General features: G+C 39.1%; 1 protein-coding gene across 3 annotated transcripts in view; it reads left to right on the top strand.

Moving 5' to 3' along the window:
• Positions 1-19,397, top strand: part of Stx7 (syntaxin 7) — a 36,138-nt gene that overhangs the window by 3,243 nt on the left and 13,498 nt on the right. For all 3 annotated transcript variants that reach the window (XM_048354099.1, XM_048354100.1, XM_048354098.1), the window contains exon 2: positions 6,698-6,848. In XM_048354099.1, the coding sequence (XP_048210056.1) occupies positions 6,749-6,848 (100 nt within the window). In that variant the 5' untranslated portion in view covers positions 6,698-6,748. The remainder of the gene's footprint in view (positions 1-6,697; positions 6,849-19,397) is intronic.

Raw genomic sequence — 19,397 nt, 5'->3', positions numbered from 1 at the left:
GTAATGTTTTTCAAGCATTCTCGTTGCTTTTTGTTTTCTAAGTTAAAGTGTAGACACAAAAGGGATAAATGCTATTCTGGTCAAATGTTTTATATATGCACGCATGCATACATACATACATGTGTATGTATATGTATATATGTGTGTATGTATGTATATATGTTTCTTCAAACTTCTTACATTTGCTTGTATCTTTCGTACATGAAATTTTCACCACGTCTGAGCATTGTGACTATGGTTATATATAATTTTGAGGTTTCCCAGGGTCTGGAAAAAAGAAGTGATTATGAAATGCTGTTCTGCCTGCAATGTTGGAGGTGGACACTTCTTCACTTCTTTTTCTTTCTTTCTTTCTCTCCCCCCCACCCCCCATGTTCTGTGAGCTTAACTCCAGGCAGAAACATAAAAATGTTAATCTGTGTCTTTGTAAACTGCTTTGAGAAGTTGCCCTCAGGCTTGAGACTAGTTAAGGATTAGGTTGTGTTTCTAAAGTATCTGTGGAAGTTAATGTGATAGCATATTAACTTCTTCAGATAGCTTACTTACACTGCTTCTAATTTTAAAAATGTCAATGGTAACTTTCATCAAACTGCTGGTGGTTGAAAAGTATATCATCTGAAACACATGCAGTCTGAGTTACATTTGCTATGGTTCAATGTACTTTGAAAGTTTAATGCATGAAAGAGTAGGAGAAAAGCTTTGGTGCTTTATAGCTAAGTAGTATAAAATAATAGAGGAACTGAGCTATAGAATGCTCTTGATATAGTTTGTCTGGAGAATGCTCATTGCAGAGTAAACACCCTTGAATTAGCAGAGCCTCCCCTCTGTACTGTGTACTAGGACATTTCCTGTTTGTATTCTAGAAGTAAAAATAGGTAATAGGCAGCATATGAATTGGATCATTTTAATTACTTCCAAGTGTTACGGAGTAGTTGTGAAGCTAGGCTGACAGTAGCAGTAGAGGTAACTTATTTCTGATCAGGTGTCCATAGCTGGTGGGAGAAGGAGCCAGTCACATGAACATCACGGGAAGAGCCTTTTAGAGATAAGAAGTGATACCTAGAAAGGCCCAAGGTGCCTATGCCTGGATCCTTTTTATCAAAAGAAGTCAGTCACTGGAATTCTCTCTTTTAGAATGATAATTTTTACCTTCAGACTGAGTGGGTGTTCTTGCTGCATAGGTAGTTATTCATTGTACAAACATTTAGTTAGCACCCATCATGTAGCCAAGTATGAAATCTAGGGCGGGTCTACAACACAGACAACTAGATCTTTCCCCTTTGTAAAGGACATGGTAAAAAGAAATTCTATGTTTTATGCTAATTTTTATGATTAAGAAAGTGAAACTATGTCCTTTGCTGAGACTAGATGTGTATGTGAACTTTACAGTTACTGAAAATCTTAGGGATGCTCTCCTAATGACTGGGAGTAGTGGTGATTGAAACTGCAAATTCTGTATTCCCTTTGCTCCTTCTCAAGAAAGCAGCAGCCTTGAGAATAATACTCTTACGAGTATTTCACTTTGATCCTCCTTCCCCTTCTTTGTCTTTATTATACTCATATATCTTAATAGAAATAATTAATGACATGGTGTGTTGAACACTGTCTAATAGAACTTTCTGCCACTATGGAAAGAGATTATAAATGAACTTGCCATGCTGTTGGCTGCCAGCCACATACCATGTCTGAACACACACTTGAAAGGTGGCCAGTGTGACTTCGATTTAACTTAATTTTCACTTTAATAGCTCATGTAGGTAGTAACATACTGTGAACTATAGATAATAAGTTACAACAATTATCCTGGTCAGTGACACTAGGAATTCTAAGTGAGTTTTCAAGAAGAGTACTTCTGTTCATAGCAATCCAGGCTAAGGACTAGGGAAGGGTATAGAGAGCAAACATCTAAAAACCTTAGCATTAGTGTAGCTTTCCTGCATAACCTTAAACTTTATAGTTAGCTGTTTATATATTCATTCATCTATATATTTTTTATGGTAAGGTTGGCCATTTGGCTTACTTATTTCTCATACTCATACTGCACAAGAAGAGCCAACCACTGTTGCCTTTTAGGTAGCATTTATTTGTAGAACAATTCAGAAAAGGAGTATGCTATTCATTGGTGTTACCTTGATCAGCTCACATAGTTATCCTGCAGTTTTCTCAGTGAAGAATTATAGATACCAACTTCAGATAGGTCTGCAGAAGGGTGGAACACTTGGCTTTTTTAGTTGAGTTGATTCATCTGGATTTTTGTTATGCAGGAAACAGTATGGTCTAATGTTTAAGAACTTAAGAGACCTAAGTTTGGTTTCAAATTTTGCCTCTTTGGCTTATGCTGAGCAATTTTCTTATAATTATGCCTCAGTTTCCTCATGTGAAAAAATCACAATGGCAATTATTCTGACCTCCTAAGCTTGTGGAAGAACCAAGAAAATGAATGTTAGAAGCACAATGCATAGAAATAAGTCCTTTCACAAATTGTTTTTCACTCTTCCCTCCTAACTAAGCTGCAGTATAAATTAACAGGACTGTGATAATGGTGAGAGGGAGAAGCGGAGATTAGGCTGCTAGTGACTGTGTGTGAATGTAGCTCTGATGAAGGCCAAGTGCATATCAAAACTTCCCTCTGGTTGGGTAGGGAAGCGTTTGGTCCCTGGATGTGCGTTATCTCATTTTGATCCTGGCTGGAGGCCCAGATGCTAAGTGTCTAGCCCAAGGTAGAGACTTCCCATTGCACCAGCAGTTGAACAGGCAGATGGTAAATTACAGTTTGTCTCAACAACATTTAGACATTAGAAAGAAAAGAGGATGACTTGAAGATGTGGATTTGTGATTCTTTTGTTTCCATGGTTGAAATGGAACCATGTAGATGGTGAAGCCCCCCAAGGGAGTTCATTAGTAAGAAACATTTTTTCATTCACTGTGTGTTTGTGTTGGCTCATAAGCAGTTTTTCTAGAAGTATAATTGGTAAAAAGAAAGAAAGATAGTTATTGAGTGGAAGGAATATTGTCTTTATCAACATGGTAGAATACTACTTGGCAGTGTAAAGGAATGTGGCATTGATAAAACAACACAGTTGACCCTTCAAAACATGAAAAGATATAAGCCAATCACAAAGAACATATTTAAGGAACACATGTGTATAATCGTATTTGTATGAGATACACAGAATAGGCACACCTATAAAGACATAAAGTTGAGGCTGGGAATATGGCCTAGTGGTAAAGAGAAAGGAGCTAATGCTGTTCTTCAAGGACACACCCCCATTACCTTCTTTCACAACTAGGTCCTATTTCCTCAACCTCCCAGGTGTGCTATCATTTGAGGACCAAACCTTCAATATGCATATTTTAGAGGGAATTTTAAGATCTCAGTCCTGGCCTAGTGGTAAAGTGCTTGCCTCCTATACATAAAGCACCGGGTTCGATTACACAGAACCACGTATATAGAAAAAGCTGGAAGTGGCACTGTGGCTCAACTGGTAGAGTGCTAGCCTTGAGCAGAAAGAGTCCAGGGACAGTGCTCAGGCCCTGAGTTCAAGCCCCAGGACTGGCAGAAAACAAAACAAGACACTCTGATCAAGATATAAAGTTGACTGGCAGTTTCCTTGGCTGAGAAGTTGGGAAGAAATCCAGGATGGGTTTTGGATTTGTTTTTGCAGTAGTGAAAATCTTCTCAAAAGTATAACACTGATAGCTATACAACTTTGTTACTATGTTAACAATCAATTGGATTGTGTGCTTTAAGTAGAGAAATTGTATGATATATGGATGATATATTAATAAAGTTTTTGTTTTTAAAAGTTTATTAGCAGAACTTAATGAAGGAGCTTTATTGTTATATTTACAACATGCATCATGCATAAAATGTACTTTGATCAAATTCACCCCAACTATATATTACTGACCTTTTTATATTGCTGACCCTTTTAAATCATTTTGGGGGGTTTATAATGCTATTTCCTTACATACATTTAATATACTGCTAGAATAACTGTGCCTCTCACCCTCTTCTTGGCTTTCTTCAACCTGCTGATTACCTTCCCCCCTCAGTCTCACTTTTAAAGTCATGTCAGACTGTTTTCTTTTTGAGTCTAGATCCTGCATATTAGGTAAAACATAGAGTATTTATCCATGTGAACATCATTTTTATTGTATAAAAGATGCAAAATTGAGAGATCCAATTGGTGGTTTGTAGGATGCTCAAAATGTTGACATGATTGATTCCTCAGTTCTGGACATGTTCTGTTTGAGCTGCAACTCTTCAAGTGGCTGTGAGCCCAAGGCTTCCTGGAAGAAAATTTAATTAAATCAGTTTGGGGTGTGTGTTGGGGGGGTGTCAGTTCAGAGATAGAGTAAACCTATGGAATAAAAACATGAAGAAGGGCTGGGGATATGGCTTAGTGGCAAGAGAGCTTGCCTCGTATACCACATATACAGAAAACGGCCAGAAGTGGCGCTATGGCTCAAGTGGCAGAGTGCTAGCCTTGAGCAAAAAGGAAGCCAGGGACAGTGCTCAGGCCCTGAGTTCAAGGCCCAGGACTGGCCAAAAAAAAAAAAAAAAACAAAAACAAAAACAAAAAAAACATGAAGAACATCTAAAAGTGCCTGGGTCTCTTAGATAGCCCTACACATTGCAGTCTGCACCCGAATCCCAGACATGGAGCTAGTACTGTTTTTCAGTCTCAACAATTTGGCTATTATACTTCCTCCCCACATTGTCCCTTAGGACAAAGACACAGCCAGGTTCATATCCCGAGGTTCGAGGTTCTTCTTACCTGTAGATTCCATCAACTATGTATCAAAAACAATGTTTAATTACTTCTGGAAAGAATTTTGTTTTGAAATTTCGTTTCCTAAACAATGCAGTGGAACAGTTTTATTTTTAACCAAACATTACATTGCATTGGACATTATAAGTGACATAGTGATGCTTTAAAGTACGGAGGAAATGCTTGTAGGATATCACAAATACCATTTTCTTCAAGACACTCAAGCATCCCTTGTTGTTGCTCTCTTTGTGGTCTCTTTTCTCCTACTTGTGGAGTCATCTCCAGTTCCGAGTTGCAGCATATTCAATGGCAAGGCCTTCCCTCTCCTGTGATATTTTCTCTGTTGTAGCTCGCTTGAGTAGCTTTGGAATCTGAATCCTAGGTTAAATCCCAACGCCACCCATGAGTGGGTTATTACTTTGGACAAATTACTGGATCTTTAGAAATGATCGTTTGTTCATCATTGAAAGAATTATACTGTTTACTTTAAAGAAGAGTTAGTTAAGCTAGACCATATTTCTCACTGTACAATCTCTAATAAACGTTAGATCATTTCTCTGCCTTCTTTGCTGCCTCCCATTTATCTCAGCCATGAGTTGTTAGATGCTGACCAGGAGCCTCCCCTTCCTGTGGTATACAGGTGCCTGCCCTGGCCTTCGTGCCTGGAGAACCTTTGTTCTCCAGTATAGTTATAACCAGTTATTGCGATCTTAACCTTCAGCTCCACAAAGATTTTCTAGGCAAGGGTAATGGTATTTTCCTGTCTGTAGTCCATCACTTTTTCCTGTCACATGTCCTTATGCTGATTTCTATTGGATTTCATTGGTTTACATAATCTTTTCCTTTCTCCTAAATGACAAGCTTGATTTGAGCACCTAATGTTTTTGTTTGTTTGTTTGTTTTTGAGACAGTCTTGCTATGTCATCTAACGTCAGGTACTGTGTTTTTTGTGTCTTGTTTATTTTGTTTTGTATATCACAGGTGCTTTATTTAATGGTGGGACATGTAGCAGGCTTTCAATAGAGTTGGCTTACACATTGGCCCTGGCAACTTTGCAATATTCCCATCTAACTCAGTGAAAAATGAGTATGGAGGTAGTTGCTATTTTTTTTATGCACAACAGCACCCTTTAACAACCTTTCCAAGCCCTGAGTGGTATGGTGTACACTGAAGAAGGAAGAAACTTTATCTTTCCTCCCTTCTAACAGCAGCACCCCAGCTTTGCTTTCTACCCTGGGGTACTGGCTGCTGCCGGAGAAGAATGATCCAGTCCCCTTGCTTTGTCAGAAAAGTGTAATGACAGAAAGTAATTTGGGTTTTATTCTAAGTACAGTAATAGTATTTAACAAATGTGACATTTTAGTTGTGTGTGTGTGTGTGTATGTATGTAAAAAAAAAAGAAAAGAAAAGTGTAATGAACGTGTTATAGGACATTCTTGCTGATAAGAAACCTGTTACACATGTGTCCCTGAGCTGCTTCATGTTCATTGCATTAGATATAATGAGATTTCTGGGGATAGCCTGGTTTGTGATATGTATGATACTTAAATGTTCTATACAAGAGTTGTTTGATGTATTAGAGAAATACAGATAGCATGTGGGCCTTGCCTTGCACTTAGCTTAAAATTTTATTAAGGAGAAAACTCTACAAACAAAACTATATAGAGAAAAGGCACTTAACAATTTTCCTTGGAGAGATCAAAAAGTTTCAAAGGGAATATACAGTTTGAGCTTAGCTTCTGTCATTAAGCATATTGTAGAACATGTTTAACTCTTTTCTTAAATAATTTTTTGATGGACATGTAAGTTTGTTATTAAATGTGTTACATTGCCAGATCTCAACCCTGAATTCAGATTGGTAATTTGGAAAGTGTAAGCCATTAACTTTAAAGACACAGTTGTGTGACTTTCATGTTTTGCAGGTGACTGCTTAGGAATCCACACAGCACACCAACATCTGATGAAATTAGTCAATGAGCAAATCGGCCATGTCTTATACTCCAGGAATTGGTGGGGACCCTGCCCAGCTGGCCCAACGCATCTCTTCCAACATCCAGAAGATCACACAGTGTTGTGAGTAGACTTTCACATTGATTTCAGCCTTCCAGTTCTGACGGAACATAGAAACATAGTGGTGGTTCATAAAACCAGTGATTGAGAGAGGAACATTCCCTTGAGAATCAATTTTAAAAAGCTAGAACTCTTTAAAATAAATGTAAGAGGGACAAGGAATATGGTTTAGTGGTAGAGTGCTTGCCTCACATACATGAAGCCCTGGGTTCGATTCCTCAGCACCATATATATAGAAAAAGCCCTTAGTGGTGCTGTGGCTTAAGAGGTAGAATGTTAGTTTTGATTTAAAAAAAAAAAAAAAGAAGCCAGAGACAGTGCTCAGGATCTGAGTTCAAGCACCAGGACTGGCAAAAAATAGAAAAACGAATGTAAGAGATAATTATAATGAAAGAGGTAGCACTGCATTATCCTGTAGAGTACTAGGATAGGCGCAGAATGCAATATTTCATTAATGATGTGAAGATTTAAAGGATAATTCATATTTGCTTTAAACCATTTTGATTCTCACTGAGTTTGGGGAATATATGTTTATTAATAAAATCTGACTTGGTATTAATTAGGTTAATTATTTATAATTTTCTGACAAATTCAGTGTATATAAGTAAGGAGCAGACAAATAAGCAGGCATCCTCACTCCTTTTTTGTTGTTGATATAATGAAATACCCAAGGACGGGGAAATTATTTAGCTTACAGTTTGGGAGATCAAAAGGCATCTTACTGCCTCTTTTCAGGGTGTGGTAAAGAGATCACATGGCAAGAAAGTGAGCCAATGCAGCAAGCCTGGGAGTGAGAAAAGCACTAATACCTCCCAGTTACCTCCCGAAGCACCTCCCAACACTGACACTTTGGGGATTCAAACTTCAGCATGAGTCTTGGAGGGGAAAAACATATTCAGACCGTAATAGTAGAGGATGTTGGAATCTAAGGAGCCATATTATATAGAGAAGTTAATGACCTGAATTCCCCACAGATTATCCCTTGCTACACTTGTCAGAGACAGCATTCCAGTAGGCCGATCCAATATGACAGTTTACTAAAAATCATTATCACTCAGGCCATATATCCAAGTTAAAGAAAATCATTGTAGTAGATTTGAGCCTAAGGAGTTTTTTGGAAAAGTTTTGATTTCTTTTTTCTTTTTCTTTTTTTGTCAGTTGTGGGGTTTGAAATCAGGGCACTGTCCCTGAGAATCTTTGTGCACAAGGCTAGTGTCCTACCACTTGAGCCAGAGCACTGCTTCCAGGTTTTGAATAGTTAAGTGGAGATAAGTCTCCCGGGGACTTTTCTGCCTGGGCTGGCTTGAAACACAGAGTTTCAGAACTCTGCCTTCCCAGTAGCTTGGATTATAGGCATAAGCCACTGGTGCCCAGTATTTTTAATTTTGTAATCACATACCATAGGTTATTCTAGTCATCTTACTTGTCAGTGTTTAGCCAGTTGGACATTGCCAGAATTTTTTGAGAATATGTCACTACATACTATTTCTCAGTTTTACCAAAATATTAGCATGCTGAAATACAGAATGTCTTCAAGTGACCATAGTGTTTTTTAGTCACTAACCTCCTGACAGTTATGAGTCTACCTAAAGGGCTTAAATAAGATGCGAATGTGTTTTGGAGACAAATGATGCTACATTAGATTGTAGATCCTTTTAGAATGGTACCAATATACTCAATCTTATTCAGAATTGGAGTTAACTCTTATTCAGAAGTGGAGTTAATTCACATTTTCCTTGTCTAGTAGAGGAACGGGGAAATGAATAGCACTGTAACATCTTCCAGAGCAGGCAGTGTAAGAATGTTTCATCAAAACTTCCAGTCTGTCAGACACTGGTGGCTCATGCCCGTAATCCTAGCTACTCAGGAGACTGAGATCTGAGGATCATGGTTCACACCCAGCCTGGGCAGAAAAGTCTGAGACTCTTCTTTCAAATTATCCGGCAATAAACTGGAAATAAAGGTATGACTCAAGTGTTAGAGTACCGGTCCTGAGGGGAAAAAAAAGTAATAATAACAGCAGAGAGAGCAAGGTGCAGTGTTCAAGCCCAATACCAGTAGACTCCACCCCCATCCCTCACCCCCCCCCAAAAAAAGCAACTGTTCAATTTTTTGTTTTCCCCAGGACAGCAACTTTTCCAGCAGCAGTTATCTTCTGAGGTTGGCCCCAGAAAAGATTCTTCTTTTTGTGACTCTCTTGCTTCTGGTTAGAAATATTGCCGGTGTGTGTGTCAGGGTGACTCTGTCTACCTATGTGAAGATAAGAGCGCTTAAAATGATTTTAATTTACACATGTAAAAAAATCAATATCTGGCTGTGTTTCCTGTGCTTGCAGTGGTAAATGTTGTCAGGAGTTCTAGGAAGAGGATGAGGAATGCTCGCAGTACACTGGTAGTAGATACCATAAGAGAGATGTGTCAGACATTGTATGTAGACCTGAAGTCGAAGAAGATACTGGCTAACTTCAAGGAGGGATTACTCTATAACAAAAAAACACAGCCAGATAAGAAGTGGTAATTGGGCCAGAATGGAAAGGTTGTAGTATGGTTGATAGAATACAACTGCATTGTAATCCAGGGAAAATTTTGATTGTGTAGGAATATCGCCCAGCTACTCTATATTTGTAGCTATTAAGAAGATAGGGATCATGAAGCCAAGTGAAGACTGCCCTGCGGTTCTGTATGAACACTGGGATTTGCACCCATGTTCAGAGCTCAGCTTGAGAAAGGAGGAAGGGCTTTTGAAGAATCTGAGTTGTTAGGGGATGGCCTTGCCTCCCTCAGGAGGGCCAAGCGCATGGTTGCTGCAAGTACCGCTCAGGTACTTTTCAAGTCTGTTATTTACAGTCTTAAGCATTGAAATAATGGTTCAGATTGACTTTTACTTTTAGTAATTTTGTCTTGATTTATTAAACAAATGATTCTTAGGGCATTTCTTATACGTTGGATACATTTTCAGACAATAGGCATCCAGTAATAAAAACAATCTAAAAGTTCCTAACATCATGTAATTTAGAACAGAGTCAGGAGTGACAGGCGATATAAAGATGAATAAGCAATGCGATATCCTTTTTGAAGACAGCCCCGTTAGAGTGAGAGTGATGAGAGATCAAGTAGTGGGGCTGAGCCTTAGCTTAGAGGCTCCTCAAGGTTGAGGACATGCTGGTGAAGAGGAGATACCAGGGAAGAGCACTTCAGATCAAGGGTATTGCTCGTAATAAAAACCTTCAAGCAGCCCAGAAGGTAGGAAAAAGAACAAAGCAGTGTGTCCAGAGTTCAGCACCCAAAGTGAGAGCGGACAGAGAGGAAATCTGAGAGGAGGCTGAGTGAGTCACCTTGGGCTGTATAGGCTGTGTGAGGAGTTTAGATTGCATTCTAAGAGGCAGCGGAGAACACTGGAAGCTTTTAAGCAGGGAGGAGACACACAAGTCCACTTTGCAACCACTTTGGTTACTATTTAAAAAATAGGCTAGATGAATGGGGATACTGCAGCTGCAGAAATCTGCTGAGAGGATAGTGGCTTGTAACCTTTATCAACAATCAGAATTGAGAAAAGTAAAGAGTGTATTTTGGAGCCAGCAGAACTACTGATGAGTGTCACCTTTGATTGGGAGAGAATGAAGGAATCATAACTGCAGGATTTGGGGGGGAGGGCTAGTCCTGGAACTTGGATTCAGGGTCTGAGCATTCTTCCTGGCTTCTTTTTGCTCAAGGCTAACACTCTACCTCTTGGGCCATAGCACCACTACCAGCTCTTTCTGTTTATATGGTGCTAAGGAATCTAACCCAGGGCTTCATGTATGCTAGGCAAGCACTCTATTCTTATGCCACTTTCCCAGCCCCAACTGCAAGATTTTTTTGCATTGAGTAACTAACTAGGTAGACATAAAAAGTCCTTGAGACTCTATCTCCATAGATGGAAGCTAAGCATGGTAGTACATACCTATAGTCCAAGCAATGATGGAACGCTTAAAGTGAAAAACAGGACTAAAAGTGCAGCTCAGTGGTATTATGCCAGCCTGCTAAATGGGAGGGCCTGGATTCAAATCTAATACCTCATGAAAAAAGGAAGGAAAGAGGAAAGGAGGAAAAGAAAGAAAAGAAGAAAAAAAGAAGAAAGGAAAAAAAGGAAGAAAGAAATGGGAGAAGAAAGAAGGAATAGAGAAGAAACAAAGAGAGGAAAGAAGGAAAGGAGGAAGAAAGGGAGGGTGGGATGGAGGGAGGGAAAGAAGGAGGAAGGGAAGAACCTAAGAAGTAATGAATAAGATAAGAACAAAAGCAAGGTCTGGATTAGTTGGATTAATAAATGTTGCAATGATGTTGAGGCATCTTCTGTATCTAATACTGATGAAGGACTAAGATAAAAGCAGAGAATTGGATTCCACTAAGTCCTAACATTGCACATAGTGGTTTCCTGTCCATAGTCCAAGTGCAGAGGGAGAAGGAATTGTGTTATCCATTTGATAAGATCTCACAGAATTCTGCTTGTGCTGTGAACTACTTTGCTACATCTCTGATAAACAGGCTGGATTTTAATGTGTCCTGACAGGACAGGATTGTTCCATTTGAGGGAAAAAAAAACAACAGGTGATATCAGCATTTAGTAGGTGACTACTAGACTCTGTAATGGATGTAGAATGAGGGTCAGAACAGTAATTGGCTACATTTTTCTCCCCCAAAAAGCTGATTCTAAGGAGAAGAGAATTGCAAAAGAAATGGCAAGAACTGTGAATGTGTGAGTGCTTTGCCCATGGTCCACCAAGTGTGGTGTGGATGGGTAGAAACATGGTGGGGCAAGGATGGCAGAGCTCTTTTGTGAGTGGCTGTGTTTTTAAGAGAAATATGAGGCAAAGGCACAACATAGAGTATGGTTGGAGAATAGAAACTATGGAAAGAAGAGAGTGAACTACTTACAGTTAGGGTGGCAGGAGGGAAGGAACAGACCAGGAGGAACTGAGGAGGGTTGCATGCTGAGTATGTATTTGAAATTTGGGATTATGAATTTAGTGGAACCTGTTACTGTTATGCACTTTTTTCCCTAATTCAGAGGCTCAACATCTACATGAAAAGGAGTTTAGATTTAGGTAGGGTGGTCTGTTAAAATCTAGCTTACTCTTCTGATAAGGATTGTGCAGTCATGTGGAAGTGAAAGACAGAAATGTGAAATTTCAGTTCACTTTTCTCCCTCATCTGGTAATGCTATTAATACAGGATGGATGTGATTGAATGAAAGTATGGTGCACCACACTCACGGGCTAGTGTTTCCATTTTTGAATTTTTGTCAGTGCAAATTATCTGATTCTACAAAAGAATCTAAAGGCTAAAAACTTCCTGAGTGTAGTTAGTGGGAAAAATTTATTTTTCTGTTAGGTATCACCAAATGAAAGCTTATAAAATAATGGTCATATAAGAAAGTTTGTACCAAAGAAGAGAATATCCACCAAGAAAAACAGTGAGATTAGAATTTTACTTATTTTGTTAGTGTTATATCCTAACAGTTCCATTTTGCAAACAGGATACATAAATCAAAATGTTTTAAAACTTCAGTGTAATTTTTGTTGTAGGTGAATCACTTTGTTAAAGATATTCTGTAGTATCAGGAATTTGCCTCACTAGTAAAGCCTTCAAACCATATTCTAGTGATACAATTTATAATAAACAGAATATTTAGATATATTGTTTACATATGTGTAATTGGTATATATATATATATCCCTATTCTATAGTTATAGTAAAATACGAGTTTTAAAGAATAAATTAAATTGGTCTAACAATTGAGAACATTAATGTTGATTTCTGTGTGTATTTCGGTGTGGACCATTGCATTATTAAACAAATATTTTTAACATCTGGTAGTGTTGACATAGTCAATAAGACATTTGGGCTCTAGGTGCTCCATCCTGTGCCCGCAGCATAGTTATTATTCTTGATTTGCAGCCTCGCCCAGCATCTAGGCATTCTAATCCAGGCTTCCAGGCAACTGTTCTCAGTAGAATAGAGTTGGCATGCCAGTAAATTTGTTATCCCAGGTGTAGAAGATAATTGTGCAGCTTAGAAATGCCTAATTTAATTAGTTTTGAGACTTTGATGTTTACAAGTAACATTTTTATTAGTGTGTGTGATAACTGGAAATGAGATGTACAGTCATCTACCTTCTGTGTCATCCTTCAGTTTATTACTTGAGTCATCATCCTACCTCTGATGCACAGTATAAGGATAAACAAGCTTTGGTGGCATGCGATGTTTGAGCCTATCATTGGGGTAAAGCAGACATAGGTACTTTCATATGGATCATTCATCCTTGTCCAAATATGAACCATTGTCTTTATAACACACAGAGAAAAGTCGTGTCTTTAAAAGGAGAAACACATCGATATTTATAACATAATAAAATCAAGTGCTTTACAACCCTTTAAAAGTAGAAGTTTATGTAATTAAGTAGCACACAAATTATTAGTATATATAGTATATTGTTCCGTCACCCCACCATACAAATCAAGAAATAGGCCATTATGGGGCTGGGGATATAGCCTAGTGGCAAGAGTGCCTGCCTCGGATACACGAGGCCCTAGGTTCGATTCCCCAGCACCACATATACAGAAAACGGCCAGAAGCGGCGCTGTGGCTCAAGTGGCAGAGTGCTAGCCTTGAGCGGGAAGAAGCCAGGGACAGTGCTCAGGCCCTGAGTCCAAGGCCCAGGACTGGCCAAAAAAAAAAAAAAGAAATAGGCCATTATGACCTTGCCGACCTCATGATTGCCCCCTCCAAGTCCCTTTTGTCTCCGCTGTTTGTGGTGAGTAGGTTCACAGGCCATCTGCACCTTGACACATGGCTGCCCCGAAGGGAAGCTGATGTCTTCGCTTCTCCTTTTTGTGCTCCATCTAACTTTTCACTAGAGAGAAGCCTCAGAAGTTAGCTAATTTTCCTCAGGATTGAGAGATGTTTTTCCCATGCTGTATTGATCTTTGGAAGTGAGAAGGTACTTTATAAAAGAAGAAGAAAGCGAAGGAGAAGAAGGGGGGAGGAAGAGGAGGAGGAGGAGGAGGAGGAGAAGGAGGAGGAGGAGGAGGAGGAGGAGGAGGAGGAAGAGGAGGAGGAGGAGGAGGAGGAGAGTTAAAATGCATCTCTCCCTCCTAAAATGCTGTCCATGATATCTACTTCTAATGTCACACATCTGAAAATATCTGATTGAATATTTTTCTCCCTTAAGGAGAAAATCCTAGTATTAGCTAGCATTGCTTTCATGACTGTGATTTTCTCCTGCCTAAATTATTGATATAATGTATGGATAATCTTAATGACTTTCTTGCGAGGGCTGTTTGTGAAGGAATGTGGGTGAATGCTTCTTGTTTGTTTTATGAATTAAATATTTAACGAATGGCTCCAGGATGCTTCTGGAAGCTTTTCCCCTCACCGTTCCTGTCTGAATCAGCTGTATACTTCAATCCCATGCATGAACTTTCTTTTTTTTAAAATTTAATTCTGTTCTCAAGGTGATATATAGAGGGGTTACTGTTACATATATAATGTAATCAGTACATTTCCCTTCCTCGTTTTTCTCCCACTTTCCCTCCCCACTAAACTTTCTTAACCTTGGTTTTCACCCTTACATTTTGGTAGTGGGTGACTTCCCTCCGCCTAAGTGCTCATCCTAGGGTGCTGTGTGTCACCTTGTCCATTTCTCTTCATCTCCTCTGCTTCCTTAGGTGACTGCAGCCTGTAAGTTCTTCTCCCTGTCTCCCTTCTGGTCTGTCCACAGTCTTCTTCACAGAGTAGCTGAGATGGGCTTTTAAAACTATAAATTAGATCATGTTATCGTACAGTTTAAAACTCAACAATATGGCACTTGTAGTCAAGTGTGCACACCCTCGGTGCACCGCTACATTTTCTAGTCCGATCCCTTTCTCTCTGACACACACCAGGCCTTTCTGCTTCTTGAGGTGGCATTCCCCCACAAGGCCTTTACAGTTGTCTCCTCTGCTTCAGATGTCTCCCCAGATAGCCATGTAATGGGCTTCTTTTAAGCATTAACTTCTCAGCCCAAAAGTCAGCTCCTTAGTTAGGAATGACTTCCCTGGCTAGCCATTTTGTGTTCCTCAATTACCTTCTCACCGCTTGCTTTGATCAAAGTCCTATTCTTGTTTTTTTGTGTGTGTGCCCTGCTGAAATTCCAACTGTTAAGGGGGATGTTTTGATATGTCTTATCTACAAAAGTATTCACATACAATTGTTTAATGAAAATGAGCTCAAAATAAGTGTATGTTTTGTTGCTTGTTTGTATTTCTTTATATTGGCTGGATATTTTTGTTATATGCATATGCTATATATCATTTAACCAATCCTTTACTAATGGACATTTTGTTCTAAGCCTGTGCATTAGGAAGTCAGGGAGCTTGCCATCTTTTCTCTGCAAATGAATCTTTTGAGATCAAGCATGGTGCTGACCACAGGATCAAAGTTCCCAGATGAGTCAGATAGCAGAAGCCACATTTTGTGAAGGCTGGGCCTTTGTTACTTTTGCTTCTAATCTACCTCTGAGCAGGTCCTTGTATTAAAATATGCGCACTGAATAGCTATGATAAGAGAGACAGCTTGGAATACTCTGCATTTGGATTCAACTAACTGTTTATACACAAGTCTTCAGATGACTTGTTTTATGTTTTATAGTTCGGCACTATGCCACAGAGCTAACCCTTTGTTAATCTACGCTAGTATGAAACCACCTTAATTTTTTTATTTTCTTCACCTGTATGCCTTTCTGACTTTGAAGTATCTTGGAAGGAAACCAAGAAGAACTTCAACATGTTCTACATTTTGACTGCTTTGCAGAAGTCCACATGCCTTGCAGGAATTCTGCGCTGGGAAGTAGAATGCACTTAGAAAACCACTGACTTGGCTTCTGGAGCCAGAAGCTTCCAGAGAACTTCTCCACTCTAGACTTGTGCAGAAATCCCACAGCTTGCATCAGTGCTTTGACCACCAAGATGATAACCTGCTTCCTGTTCAAGTCACAAGACAGAGCTGGAGACGAGAGCACATTGAAAAATAGCCACGATTGTTTCAGTCGCTCTTTCAGATTCTCCAGGAAGTGATCCCCTTGTGATAGGCTTCGTAGAGTTGCAGCACACTTCTGTTCAGATACTACACAGACCAAGTTTACAAGGCTTTTCTTAGAACTTTGTTTTGCTGGTAATTTACGTAATTTTCAACTGACTTAGATATTGTAAATGATACCTTTTCCTGTGAACTTCCCATTCGATGAGCCTGAGTCCAACTCTAAACTTACTAATCATAAAATCTTGTATTCTTACAGATATGCTTACCATTTCCAAAATGTTTTCACATGTATCATCTTGTTTAATACTCCAAACCTTTAATATAGTTAGAGAGGTTAAGGAAAGTTTGTTCCTTTTGACATGGAATTTTTTTCTGTTTTTTGTCTTTTCTTTCTCCTCCTCCTCCTCCTTTTTTTTTTTTTTTTTTTGGCCAGTCCTGGGCCTTGGACTCAGGGCCTGAGCACTGTCCCTGGCTTCTTCCCGCTCAAGGCTAGCACTCTGCCACTTGAGCCACAGCGCCACTTCTGGCCGTTTTCTGTATATGTGGTGCTGGGGAATTGAACCTAGGGCATTGTGTATCCAAGGCAGGCACTCTTGCCACTAGGCTATATCCCCAGCCCCTCCTCCTCCTTTTTTAATCTCCTCACTGTAAGACATAACTATCTTATTCCAACTGGTACTATTATTATAATTATCCCTACAGTTCTCAGAGCATATTGTGGAATAAGTTGTTTTATTCTCAAGCATTAGGTTAAGATACAGTAAGAATATTTTTACTGTTCTTTCAAGTTTCAAAGGAAAAACTACAAACTTCCTGTTTTATCCTTTTTTTAAAAAATCAAGATCTTACTGTATCTAGTACAAAATGCTTTCTGCACTGCTCTACGAGTTCATAACCACAGTAAGTAAGTTTTCTCTGTGTGACTGTTGAAGCAGTTACATCTTGGAGAGATTAGTTGCATTGCCCCAAACCAGCAGCAGGAAAGGAAATCAGGTTTCTGAGTCATGCCAACTCTTTTTTTTTTTTTTTTTTTGGCCAGTCCTGGGCCTTGGACTCAGGGCCTGAGCACTGTCCCTGGCTTCTTCCCGCTCAAGGCTAGCACTCTGCCACCTGAGCCACAGCGTCCCTTCTGGCCGTTTTCCATATATGTGGTGCTGGGGAATCGAACCTAGAGCTTCATGTGTAGGAGGCAAGCACTCTTGCCACTAGGCCATATTCCCAGCCCCAATGCCAACTCTTGATGGCTTGGTAGTCAGTTTCAGACTGTTCCTCCTCTGTGAGGAGTGTGAGACTGAGCTAGAATTTAAAAAATTATGATGACAGTTTTTCTGAGATTACTGTAATGACTCAGTTATTTTGTATTGAATAGAAGTGTTTTCTGCTAAACAAAAGGATAACTTGGCTATTTAAGGATGCTGTGTGAGGGCCAGTGCTCCTGAAGCCCAGCACTCTCACTTGTCATCTAGGGCATGCTTCAGGTTTCTGTAGCCCCAGATCCCAGCAGGCCTGCAGTTTCATCATCACTTCTTCCCACCAGTCTTCCAAGAAAGTATTGCTTCTCAAAAGTTCCACTAGATGGCAGCAAACTCCCACAGAGCAGGGTGGGTCTTCATCGCCAGCCAAGGGGAACCAGGAGACTTTGTATACCTTTCTTGGATGTGTCTTGAATTGGTATTATCTTTTTGTTATGAAAAACAAAGTGTATACTTCAAACCTGCCTTCCTGAAAGTGAATAATTGTGCAAAGAATAAAGAATTGTGGATTTTCATGTTTTAGTTTTTTTGTAATTGAATTTTCAATTGAAGTGGAATATGACTGTATAAACTCCCAACCCCCAAGACTATATAACAATAATAATTTTTTTAAAAGACCAGATTGGCGCAACTATGAGGATTCTCGTTTTTTTCCAGATCAGCATCCTGCTTTCCATCTGCCTAGGAACCTCCTGTCCTCTGGCGAAGCTTGTTTTTCTCAAGCAGTTTGTACATGGTCCGCTGGGTTCCGTCTGGGTCCTATGAACCACTTTTCTAACTTTCTTCCCTGCCAAAAGAAAAATGCTGAATCCCAAACTAGAGACTAACAAAACAAAAGGATAGTAACACACCAAGTATTTTAGAAAGGTGTTTACTGAATATAATGTACAATAAGTTTGTTTATGAATTAAAGTGAGCAACATGTCAAGATAACATCAAGATAGCATCTATGATGTACTGATAATGTATTCTAGTAGCAGGCCAAGTTGAGCTTATGAATACAAGGTTTAATAATGTTTAATAATCCAGAGCAAGTAACGTATGAAACTGTAACCTCTCTGTACATCAGTTTTATAATAAAAACTTAAAAAAAAATAATCCAGGGCAAGGATCAACCAGCCAGCTTTTTCCCTAAAGGAGCAAATAATATGTGTCATAGGTTTTTTCACGCCATGTTAGTTCTCCTGCATGGTCTTCACGTTGTTAATTGGGGCTTTTTTTTTACCCTTGCCTTGGAGGGCTATATAAAACCAAACTATCCACTCCTTGGGCCATCACTTGCTGACCCAGGTGTTGGAGGGCAATGCCAGTCGAAACTAAAACAGTGTCTCTTTAACTTGCCTGTTCAACTGCCAGTTGAAAGGCAGTGATGTATGCATTGATCATTTTCAGTTGTACAAGAAATAGCTTTGCTATCTCTAATGGGCTGGGAAGCATACTTAGAGCACGGCTGGACGCATCTATGCATCGCAGCTCAGCTCCTTTATGCCACTTCTCTTAGCTAGACACACTTAGCTTTCTTTTTTTTTTTTTCACTCTGGAAGCTGTCAAACACCTGCATTATGAAGTAATGGTTTAAAGAGTCTTACTTAGAGTTCTTTTAGCACTGAAAATACTCTTTTGAAAAACTGAGAAATCTATATTCTAATTCCTTTTCTTTAGTAAATAGATACTGTTTCTTGGATAACTCATGTATTTTATTTGGCTTTCAGTTTCTTAGTTTGTAAAACAATTGAAGTGATACTTATTAACATCTTTCCAAATTTCATTTGACAGTTTCATATTTATGTTTCCATAGAGCTTTTACAACTACCAAATGATGCCTTTACATGATTTTCAATGTTCTAAGCAAAAGAACACTGTCAAATTAATGCTCATGTCCAAAATTTCCCCCTTGTGTCTGGTATGTAGTGGCTATCCAGGAAGTCTTCAAGCAGTAAATGAATAATAGCAACACACTTCATGTGCTTATAACTCATCTCTTATTTACGCTTTCTTCCGTAGTTACATGTATTACCTCTTATGTAAATTTTGATCTTTCCAGTGCTGCTTTTCAGTTCTGTTATTAAAATATATATTGCATATCAACATGATAAATTGTGGAAATAGAAAAATTCGTAAAATCTAGTTCTAGGTCTTGCCTTTAGGGTTTACTTTCTAATTGTGGAGACTGACAGATAATCTGGCCAAGAATGATACCATATCAGAAATTTTCCCTTATTTGTTTGCTTGTGTGAGAAAGG

The sequence above is a fragment of the Perognathus longimembris genome, chromosome 9, assembly GCF_023159225.1.
Source record: "Perognathus longimembris pacificus isolate PPM17 chromosome 9, ASM2315922v1, whole genome shotgun sequence".
In the NCBI taxonomy this organism is placed as follows: domain Eukaryota; kingdom Metazoa; phylum Chordata; class Mammalia; order Rodentia; family Heteromyidae; genus Perognathus; species Perognathus longimembris.
The sequence above is the reverse complement of the archived record's forward strand: the minus strand, read 5'-3'. Positions and strand labels throughout refer to the sequence as shown.